Source organism: Arvicola amphibius, chromosome X (assembly GCF_903992535.2).
Source record: "Arvicola amphibius chromosome X, mArvAmp1.2, whole genome shotgun sequence".
Taxonomy (NCBI): Eukaryota; Metazoa; Chordata; class Mammalia; order Rodentia; family Cricetidae; genus Arvicola; species Arvicola amphibius.
The window spans coordinates 86,310,065-86,322,017 of NC_052065.1; the positions used below are offsets into that span (position 1 = coordinate 86,310,065).

The 11,953-nt window shown below is 39.6% G+C and overlaps 1 protein-coding gene across 2 annotated transcripts in view; it reads left to right on the top strand.

Moving 5' to 3' along the window:
- Positions 1-11,953, top strand: part of Cstf2 (cleavage stimulation factor subunit 2) — a 38,211-nt gene that overhangs the window by 23,558 nt on the left and 2,700 nt on the right. For both annotated transcript variants that reach the window (XM_038317093.1, XM_038317094.1), the window contains 2 exons: positions 8,263-8,373; positions 9,132-9,257. In XM_038317093.1, coding sequence (XP_038173021.1) covers positions 8,263-8,373; positions 9,132-9,254 — 234 coding nt within the window. In that variant the 3' untranslated portion in view covers positions 9,255-9,257. The remainder of the gene's footprint in view (positions 1-8,262; positions 8,374-9,131; positions 9,258-11,953) is intronic.

Sequence of the window (11,953 nt, forward strand, 5' to 3'; positions counted from 1 at the left end):
CTGTCGCTTTTCTGTCTCCTTCACTTGGCTCACTCCAGCTGTATGTATGGGATGCTTTATAAGTCACCTCATTTTTATCATCTCCAGTTGGTTGTGGGGAGATGGAATGTGTGTATCTCCTCAAGTTTCTATATGTTGGTGCCTTTGTTTTTCATTTCTCTCTTCCCATTTTCATGTGCTTGTATTTCATTATATTCCATTTTCATGTATTTGAGGATTGGGAGAGAAAAAAGAAAGAGAGGAAAATATCAAAACTAGAATGCAACATGTCTGGCATCCAGTTCTCTCATTTTATAGGTTTGGAAGGTGAAGGCCAGAAGTTGCAGAGTGAGCAGGCTGCTTGTTTGTCCTGGCCGCCCAGCTAGCTTAGCCCCAAAATAATGACACAGAAATTGTATTAATTAAATCACTACTTGGTTCATTAGTTCTAGCCTCTTATTGGCTAACTCTCACATCTTGATTTAACCCATTTCTATTAATCTGTATATCACCACGTGGCAGTGGCTTAACTGGCAAGATTCTAACCGGTGTCCATCTCAGGCAGAGGATCTTTGGCATCTCTCTGACTCTGCTTTCTTCCTCCTAGCCTTCCATTTAATTTTCCCCGCCTACCTAAGTCTGGTGACTTGGCCAAATTCACCTAACTAAAAAAAATAACAGAGCAAGAAATACAGCTTGCTCTTCTTTTCTGCTTCTCTGTCTTATTTGCATCTATATATGTGTCTGTGTGTGGGGGTGTTTGCCTGATCCTCCCTAATTTGAGATAAAAATGTAGCTTTTTTGGTATATATAGAATAAAAATGTATTTTCTTTTGTATTTCAGGTTTTGCTTTTAAAAATGTGTTTGTGGACTTTGATTTTTGTTGCATGCTCTATGGTCAATAGCCTCAAAACACATTTTTTATATATCTTTTCAATACTTATTGAGCATCTACAATCATAGTACTAGGGATATAGTAGTATGAACATCAAAGTCTTGACATACTAGCTGAGGAAAGAGGTACCAAGTAACTATACACTGTGCTTATGTGATTCTACTGACCATTCTATGGAGAAAGACATTGAAAATGATGGCTGATGTCTTGCTCCTTCTTCTGTTAGTGTTTGAATCCATTACTTTCTAATGCTAGGGTTTTTTATTCGATTTTATGATGCTAAGACTCAACCTAGAACCTCACAAATGCTAAATAATCAACCCCTGAGCTATACCCCCAGCCCAATATAGTTTTTATTAAAAGTCTGTAAAGTCAGTTAGATCCAAGGTAGAGAAAATAAGAACTTAAAATTGATACCTTTTTACATTTTTAGAAATACAGTCAATAATTATATAAATAGTACATCCCAGCCATCTATAAAAATGTTATGTTAGGAACCTCAACTTCCTCTTCTGTATCTATCACTTATGATAGACAATTGCCTTTATTAGATTGTTTTTTGAGATAAAGTCTTTTCATGTAGCCCTGGCTTGTAACACGAACAGGGGCCTGCTTGTTGGGGTTTTCTGTCTCGCCCAGTACCCCACCGGTATAGTATTCCAGGCTACTTCCAGCTGGTTGGGGGCACTGATAATCTTATGGGGACCTAAAGAAAATTTAGAGTTATGATCAAGTCCTGACTAAAGTATCCTGTGAGTCTTGATCATCTCAGGCAGCAGTCTTAAACCTGTTCTGGATGAAGAACTCAGACATCTGGGCCATCTATTCCTGCCGGAGATTTTTCAGGTGGTCTTCCTTGATCAAAGCTGATTTTTCTTAACTCTGAATAAATCCACAGCCTCTCATTTTCTGTGGAAACAAAAGCAAAATCTCTTCTCCAAAGTAACATACATTTTGACTTCAATTTTGAAGTAAATTTCCAAAATACCTATCTTGGATTAATTCTGCAGCATTTATAAGCAAATATCTTTTAGTACCTGTTGCTCTTTCCTCAGCATTCAAACAATTTAAAGAGAGCATAATAGCATACAGTATCAAGATTCTCTGTGTATTTTCCATCTTTACGTGGCTTTATTTTAACCTCTATTTCTTTTATTTTTACTTTTAACTTTTGGCTTTTTGAGACAGGTTCTCTGTTTATCTTTGTCCTGGAACTCCCTCTGTAAACGAGGCTATCCTTGAAGTCACAGAGGTCTGTCTGTCTCTGCCTCCCAGGCAAATCATCCTACCAGCATGCGTGCACCACCACAACAGGCTACTCCCTCCCTTCCTTCCTTCCTTCCTTCCTTCCTTCCTTCCTTCCTTCCTTCCTTCCTTCCTTTTACTTTGAGAACTTTAACCTTTAGCCTGTATATATTTTTAATACACTGTAAAACATTTAGAGGTTTTCTTACTCTTTGAATCTTTCTTTACTGTTTATTTCTCTTTTTATGATCATGTGGGTCTTTAATTTGCTAAGGAATATGGAGAAGTTTTTTTGCCATAACTCTATGGCGTTTCAAGGTCCTTGCCAGCAAGCAACTGCAACAGTGTGTCCATAGCTCCATAGTCAGGACCACCTGCTTCAAAGAGTCACAGTTTTCCCTGACAGGATGGCCCAGAAAGCCGGCATTTTAAAACAGCACAGCTTTTTTCCTTCTATGGCTGAAAACCGAAATGCTTTATTCTAGTCTTTCCCAAGCTTTCTCAGGCTTTCTGTGGATGCAGTTATCCACGTGGGCACCATTCTGTAACATGATGGTGGCCGGCTTGTTGGTGTTTCTGTCCTGCCTGGTACCCCACAGCCGGCAAGCCCCAAAGATAATCATATAGAGATCTCTATAAGTTATAAAGCTGATTGGCTCATTAGCTCAGGCTACTTATTAGCTCTTGTAGCTTATATTAACCCATTATTTTTATCTATGTTTTCCATATGGCTCAGTACCTTTCTCAGCCGGGTAGATTACATCTTGCTTCTCGGTGGTCTGGGCAGGAATGGGAAGAATCAACTTCCTCCTTCCCAGAATTTTCCTGTTCTCATTGCATCATTTCTACTTCCTGTCTGGTTTTCCCGCTTATACTTCCTTCCTGGCCAATCAGCATTTATTTAAAACATGATTGACAGAATACAGACAAGTCTTCCACACCACTGGCTGAGCTGGAACTCACTATATATATTGGGCTGACCTTGAACTCACTGAGATTTGCCTGCCCCTGACTCGGGAGTGCTGGAGTTAAAGGCATGCACCACCACATTTTGCTTATCTGACATTTTTAGTGTAGCTTTCTACTGTTATCCTTTTTATGATCTTTGTTTTTTTAACTTAATATGGCCTTCATATCCCTTTAAATTAGATTTTAAATTTAACTCCAGTCCACACAGTGTAGCCCAAAGGCTTGTTATTATAGGGTGGTTATATAATTTGTCATACAAAGAAGAAAACATTCAAAAATGAAAGTGTTAATAATTTACCCTGAGGTAAAAAACATAAACTGGGATTGTCTTAGGCTAACTGAGGTATTTGACCAGTCTTACTAGTATTTATCTGCCCAGTACAGGTATTCCTAGAAACTTCAACTGGCCATTTGGAGTAGTTATTTCATACTACAGTGTCTCAGATTGGTATAAATCAGTATTAGTAAATTCCTAAGTGACTGTACCCAGAGGTTGTTCATATCCATAATTAATAAGGTTTATGCAAGTCCCTGAACTAAGTATTAATATAGAAAGCATCCTCTATGTGCCATTGCTTCATGTGTCCCCAATGTCTGAGAAAAGAGCTGATGCATGAGAGTGAGTATTCCAGATGTCTTAGTTACTGTTGCTGTGAAGAAACACAATGAAAATGGAAACTTTTATTTAAATAACATTTTTTCATTTATTTTACATCCCAACCAGTTTCTCCTCCCTCCTTTTGTCCTGTCCCCCTTTCCCATCTACCCTCCCTATGAACTCCTCCATCTCCATTCAGAAACGGACAGGGGACAATGGCAACTCTTATAAGAGACAGCATTTAATTGAGGGCTTGCTTACAGTTTCAGAGTTTTAGTTCCATTATCATGGTGGGAAGCATGACAGCAGGCATGGCATGCATGGTGCTGGAGAAGTAGATGAGAGCTACATCCTGATCTATAGGCAGAAAGGGAGATACTGGGCTTGGCATGGGTGTTTGAAACCTCAAAGCCTATCTCCTAGTGACCTGCTTCCTAATCCTTTGAAATAGTGCAACTCCCTGGTAAATAAGCATTCAACCGTGTGAGTCTGTGGGGGCCATTTTTACTCATACCACCACATTTGACTCCCTGGCTCTGATTGACTTATAGCTATATCATAATACAAAGATGCATTCTACCACCACCCAGCTCTGTCCAACTTCAAAAGTCACCATATTCCATTACAGTCTCAATACTGTCCAAAAGTTCAAAGTCTTGTCTGAGACTCATGACAGTCTCTTAACTATAAATCCATAAAATAAAAAGGTCAATCACACAGTTCAACATACACTGACACAGAATGTACATTACCACTTCAAAAAGGAGGAAAGGAAGCATAGTAAGAAAATACTGGACCAAAGCAAGACTGAAAATCAGCTGGGCAAACTCCAAACTCAGGATCTCCATGTCTGATGTCAAAATGCTCTTCAGATCTCCAATTCCTTTCCACTTCATTGACTGCAGCACATTTCTCTCTTGGGCTGGATCCACACCCAATCTGTAAGTTTTCTTGGCAGATATCCCATGACTCTGGCATCTCTAACATCTTGGAGTGTTCAGTGAAATCCAGGCTTTACTTTCAGTTTCACACAATGGTCTCTCTATGTCACCATACAAGGACGCCTTAACACATGCCTGGCCTCAGCAGCTTTACATAGCCTCAGAGGGATATTCCACAACCCCTTTTTGTATCATTGACTCTAAAGCCAGAATCCTTTTTGGCTAGGTGCCAAGTTGTACTGCTTGATGGGGTGGCTTGAATTAGGCCTCCTTGTTTATAATAGACATTTGCATCAGCCTTTGGTGTTGATGGGTTCCTTTACTGCTTAAGCTTTTCTTCTTTTTCACAAGTTGAAGCTTATATGGATGGGGTCTTGACCTGAGGTCACCACTCCTTTTATTCCATTTAGCATCAGGCTTTTCTTAAACTTTTTATCTCCTTGAGCACTGAACTTTTGTTCTGTTGCACTTCCTGGTCCTTCTTTTCTCCTCAAACTGTACATTTTATGTTTTTCCTTGCTCAGCTTGCTCCTTTTCTTTATATATCTGAATAAGAAGGGCCACTAACAACATGACATAGTCAATATTTGGCAGTTTTGAAATCTCTGCTAGTGCCATTCATCTAAAACTGTTCAATTTAGCCTCAGGCAGATTTTTAAAACCCAGGCAAAAATAGCTACATTCTTTTCCAAAATGTCACAAGAATGGTCCCTAGGCCACTTACTAATATCCTTCCCATCTGAAACTTTTTGAGCCGGGTTCAAATCACCCTTAGCACTATTGTCACTGTTCTGCTAAGATAGCCCATTAAGCCCTACTTAAAGCATCCAACTTCTTTTCTTCCCTCCTCCCTCCTTCCCTCCTTTCCTCTTTTCCTTTCTTTCATTTCTTTTTCCTTCTTTTTTTTGAGGGGGGTGGTTTTTTGGTTTTGGTTTTGGTTTTTGGTTTTTCTAGATGGATTTTCTGTAGCTTTGAAACCTGTCCTGGAACTAGCTCTTGTAGACCAGGCGGGCCTCAAACTCAGAGATCCGCCTGCCTCTGCCTCTCGAGTGCTGGGATTAAAGGTGTGCACCACCACCACCTGGCCCCTCTTTTCCTTTTTTTAAAGATTTATTTATTTTTATTACGAATGCAGTGTTCATAATAAAAATAAATAGATGAATATTTTTATTATGTTTATTTTTATTATGAATAGTGTTCTGTCTGCATGTATCCCTGCAAGCCAGAGGAGGTTGCCAGATCTCGTTATAGATGGTTGCTGGGAATTGAACTCAGGACCTCTGGAAGGACAGCCAGTGCTCTTAACCACTAAGCCATCTCTCCAGCCCCCAACCCCTTTTCTAGTTCAGAGGCTTCCATATTCCACCAACAAACAGCCTGCTACAGCAATACCCCAGTCCCTGGTACCAAGTTATGTCATAGTCACTTTTATATTACTGTGAAGAGACAATGACCACATCAATCTTCCTGTTTTTTCTTTGGAGCCTGTCCTGGAACTTGCTCTGTAGACCAGGCTGACCTTGAACTCACAGATTTGCCTGCCTCTGCCTCCTGAGTGCTGGAATTAAAGGAGTGCGCTATCACCACGCAACATGATCACAACAGGTCTTAGCTGGCTTACAGTTTGGGAAGTTTAGACCCATTATTTTCATGGTGGGAAGCATGGCAGCAGACATGGAATGCATGGTGCTGGAGAAGTAGATGAGAGCTATATCCTGATCCAAAGGCAGAGGGAGATACTGAGTTTAACATGAACTTTTGAAACCTCAAGGCTCCCTACCCGCAGTGATACACTTCCTCCAACAATGCCACACATCTTAATCCTTTCAAATAGTGCCACTCCATGGTGAGTAAGCATTCAAATATATGAGCCCGTGAGGGCCATTCTTATTCAAACCACACCAGATGAAAGAACTATTCTAAAAGTTGTTTGAGCTGTTTAGTGAAAACGGATGGACTGAATGTATTTTATGCTTCCTATTTTCTTAAGTAAATTGCAAAAATACTTAAATCATTTTTGATTATTCAAAATCAACATGAAAATAGATCCGTTGTTATTTATGTTATAACATAGTTTTATCCTGTGGTGTATCTGCCCCCTTTACTGATGGACTATCAGCTGGTTCTTCACATTGTTACATCTATTCGCATATCATCTATTCCTGACACATGTTTCTGTATATTTCTTCTATACTTCCTTGGTTATAATCTGAGAAAGCAGGTAACAAGTTTGTTAAAAATTTATATGCAATAAAAATATCTAATAGCCGGCCAGTGGTCACACATGCCTTTAATCCCAGCACTTAGGGAGGCAGAAGCAGGCGAATCTCTGAGTTTGAGGCCAGCCTGGTCTATAAGAGCTAGTTCCAGGACAGCCAGAGATATGTGGAGAAACCCTGTCTTGAAAATAACCAGGAAAAAAAGAACGTAAACTCTGCTTAAGAGCCTGAGTGTGTGAACATCACACACATGTAAAGCACATCTAATTAGTTACAGTAGGTGCATAGAGGCATTTTCCTTGGGTTTTGGTTGTCTTCCAAAGTATTGGACTCACTAACCATTCCAAATGCCAGTAAGTATGCTATTAACTGCGTTTTGTTCTAACTTGAGTAATAATTTTTTGGTTTGTATTAAGCAGGACGCAAATGCAAAATACTTTCTATAGAAAGCTCTAAGAAAAACAAGGGCTGGAGAGATAGTTCAGTGGTTAAAAGCACTTGGTATTTATTGTATAGGACCTGGTTTGGTTCTCAGCACCCATACGGATGGATCATAACCTTCTGTGATTCCAGTTCCAGAGGATCCAGCACCCTCTTCTGGCCTCCATGGGCACTAGGCATTCATGTGGTACACAGACATGCAGGCAAAAAACTCATACACATAAAATAAAAACAAGTGAGCTGGGCAATGTTGGCGCACGCCTTTAATCCCAGCACTCAGGAGGCAGAAGCAGGTGGATTTCTGTAAGTTTGAGGCCAGTCTGGTCTACAGAGGGAGTTCCAGGACAGACTCCAAAGCTACAGAAAAACACTGCCTGGAAAAAAAAGGAAGAAGAGGCTTAAAAAAATTCACACTACCGTTGGTGATCTGAGCATTAAAAGGGATATTCATAGTTTTTGCTTTTAAGAAATCTCTAAAAAGCAAATGTTGGGCTAATACTGTCTTTTCCCCAGAGACCTTCCTATCTTCTTTCTGTGTCCATCTGTTTTATTGAATAGAGCCCTTTGAGAATAACTACCAGTGTTTACTTGAAATAGAGGTAGGCAGTAGTCTTGTGAACATCACTTCCCAGTATATAGTTATGTAAAGTCTGCTGACTTCACTTGTGTTTACTCTGAGCATTAATTTCTCCAGTGCTCATAGTTTTCCCTATGCTTATTTGGCTAAATTTTACTAATTTAATGTCCCCTTCCTGCACTGTGTATTATTTGTTATGATGATGGACCTGTAACATGCAAGAATGTGTATTCTAGTAGGTCTTTGATTAAACACTAACTTCTGATTTTGCTAACAGTATAAGCTGATCTTTAGACCATTAATTCTCTTTTCACTCTTACCTGTGTCAAGATTGGTACTGTATTGAGGTTCCATGGACATCAGGAATTCTGTATGCTGTCTTTCTTTCTACCTATAGGTCGCAGTCATGCAGGGAGCAGGCATTCAAGCAGCGAGCATGCAAGGTGGAAACCAACCTGGTGGCTTTAGTCCTGGACAGAGCCAAGTCACACCCCAGGATCATGAGAAGGTAAGCAACACTGTCTCACTGCCTCCCCGTGCACAAATCTATTATTTTTGATCTTTTCACAGTTACCATGAAGATTCTGAGTCTTCAAAGTCCCTTTTGGAAGCGATGTTTACTCTAACTTAGGACTCTAATGATCTTGACTGAGCATTTTGGGGACCTGAACCTTAAGTTTTTAAGTGAATATAATTGACAACTTATTTTACATTTCAGACTAATCTATAAATGTCAATTTTTTTGTGCAAGCCAAACTGACTTAAAAGTCCAAGCTCCTTTCTGCCTCCCCTTTCTACCGATACTTAAACAAAATAGCAGATTCACCACAAGTATATTTTTCTGTTGTTATACTTGGCTATTGTTGGGAGCTTGTGTCTGATAGGAAGGATTAAACTTGCGAAAGGGGAAACTCAAAACAGTGCTCACAGATACCCTCTTAGTATGCAGGAACTTTGAGTTCCTGGAACATCTCTTTACACCATCTAATCTTGGGTATTTTCATTTCTTCTTGTGATTCACTGTGTCTTTTCTCATCATTTTCTTTATTTTGGCTTGCAGTGTGTGTGTGTGTGTGTGTGTGTGTGTGTGTGTGTGTGTATGAGAGAGAGAGGGAGGGAGGGGAGAGAGAATCCTTCCTTTTCCCATTTTGCTTCATAGCCTATTACAGTAGTTTTTGGACAGATGCTGGTGGTGTGTTTTGGGTTTTTGTTTGTTTGTTTTCTGACACATCATTGAAACTCACAACCTTGCTCTCCTCTGCACAGGCTGCTTTGATTATGCAGGTCCTTCAACTTACTGCAGACCAGATTGCCATGCTGCCTCCTGAGCAGAGGCAGAGTATCCTAATCTTAAAGGAACAGATACAGAAATCCACTGGGGCACCTTGAAAGGTGAGCTGACTGAATGGTACCTGGGCAGAACTAGGTCCTTCTGTATTTGAAGTGCATAACTTTAACCTTTAACAATGTAATGTTCTCTGAGGCCCTGATCTTCACTAGGCTGTCTTGACCCTTCAGTAGTCAGCACCTTTGGGGATAGGGTAAGGTTGTAGAACATGTGTTTAGTTGTTGAATTATTTTCAGCCTTTGCTGATGATGAGATTAATATAGGATCCATTTCCCAAAATTAATAAGACAGGAAGGAATATAGGAAGTTAAAGGTAGGGCTGGCAAGATGGTTCAGCAGGTGGATGTACTTGTTGCCAACTCTGATAAACTGAGTTTGATCCACAGAACTCACATGGGAGAAAAGAAAGCCAACTCTCCTCAATCTGTCCTCTGACCTCTACACACACAGTAGCAGTGTGCACCCATAGTAGATCAATGTAAGTGATAGGAAGGAAGGTAGGCAGGCCAAGGTGAAAGGCCCTACTTCCTGAATCTCATTCCCCAGCAGAACCTATCAAAAAAGTTTGGTATGGATCGTTCCATGATTAGTCGTTTTATTCCAGACCATTCCTTCAAAATGGAGGAAATACAAAGTATTTCAATAAAATGTTACTCTAATGTTTGTTTTGAAATGTGTGTCTCTGTGTCTATGTGTGTCCAGGTCTCATATAGCCCAGGCTAGCCTTGAACTCCTTACATAGTTGATGATGACCTTGAACTTCCGGTCTTCCTGCTACCACTTTCCATTGTGCTAAGATGACAGGCATGCAGCACGGCACTCTGCTTTTGAGATACTGGAGATCAAACTTGGGATTCATGTGTTCAAGGCATGCACTATGCCAGCCGAGCTATGTCCCAGCCCTTGTAATGAATATTTTGATGGTTGCCATCTAAAGTAGTAGATGTCCCTGTCAGTACCAGTTTCTTTACATTTTAAAGATGAGTGTATAGTACCATTATCTTTCTTCTTCATCCATCATGTAAGAAGAATCCTAAGTGCACTTTCCTCATAAATAACATATGACCAAACTTGCTATATAAATATTGTTTTGTTTTCAAAACTCCCATCTTTGTATTTCTTAAACAATTCTGTTCTCTGAAAGCAATTTTACTTTCATATTGTCCTAATACCTGTTGGAATATCTTCCTAGGAATTTTTACATTTTAACCTCACATGTCTTATAATTTTCATGCACAGGCTTACATATAACAGTGAACTCATTTATGATAATTAGCAGTCTTACTTACTATACTGTAGTCTGTATTTGTAGCGCTTTCAAAACTTCCAAAATGTGAATATGCAGCGTATCTACTGAGACTTTAAATGACTGTACCAAAACTGGGAGTGATTGTAGATGATTGGAAACTAGATTTTTAATATATTGTACTTTACCTTTGTTTCCATATATCCCAAACATCCTATTTTCTTCATTAAAAATATGGACTATAATCATAGTAATTTACTATTACAAATTATGTCAGAAAAGGCATTCTCTGCAGTTTTAGAAAATTACTGGTTTTAGAGTGTAAAGATAGAAGTATTCCTGAAAGTTCTTTCATTATGTACTCTTAATTGTATCTCATTTGCCTTGAATACTGACCTCAGGGCAAGATTTTACAGGGTTTTTTATTTTAACCTTTGAAGCAATCGTAGTTTGATAAGAAGTTGGGAAAATAATACAAAGGACCTTGTAGCCTTCACAGTTTCCCTCGGTGATTGCATCTTACATTTTTGCTTTGTAGTACAAAGCCAGGCAGTTGTTCTTAGTATGTTACTGTGAACTAGACTACAAACTGTATTCATTTTTACAACTGAGTAATTTATACCAGTGGATGTGAAGACACAACTGTAATTTTATGTGAGTAAACTCTATTTATGCATGTTGTGGCTGAAACATTGGCTTTTCGTCCTAAACTTAAGAGTTTTGGTTCCTTTCTCCCATCACAATGTTATTTCTCACTATTAGAGATAAGTAGTTCTTGGAGTGGAGAGGTAGCTTAGTTCCTAAAGTGCTTGCTACCCAAGCACAAGCATGAGCACCCAAGTTCAAACCCCAGAACCCACCTGAAAAGTTGGGTGCGGTGGCACACTCTAGTAATCTTATTTGGGGAGGTGGAGGGAGACAGGATGATGCTTGGAGCCTGCTGACTAGCCAGCCTAACTTAATCAGTGAGCCCCAGGTCCCAGTGAGACACCCAGTCTCAAATCATAGTTAGATGGCCATCCTAAGGTTGAGGTTGGTTTGAACTTTTTGCTCATGACTGCACTCATGTGCACACATATACATATGAGAAAGAGAAAGGAAGGTAGTTGTGAAATAGGGGAGTCTTGCCTGCCTCTACTATATTTGTCAGTTTCTGTAGGCATTTTATGTTGACAAAACATTTGAAAGTAGTATGCCACTGTCATTCAGTGCTTAGAGAGATGCTCCTGAACATCCATAATCATGCACAGGGCACCTTTCTCTTTTTGAGAGAGCACTTTGGCTGAAAAATTCCATGTAATGCTAAGGCTGAGAAACCCTGCTACAAAGGACAATGAGGAGACAGGACACACGCTGTTTGATCTTCAGCACCTCCTCCCTTCCCTCAGTCCAGTTTTGTTGTTCTTTTTTTTTATGAGGGTAGCTGTTTTTTTCTTGGCTTTTAGAAAAAAAGAAGTTCACTTACAATGACTTTCTCCAAATTTTTTCTTACAG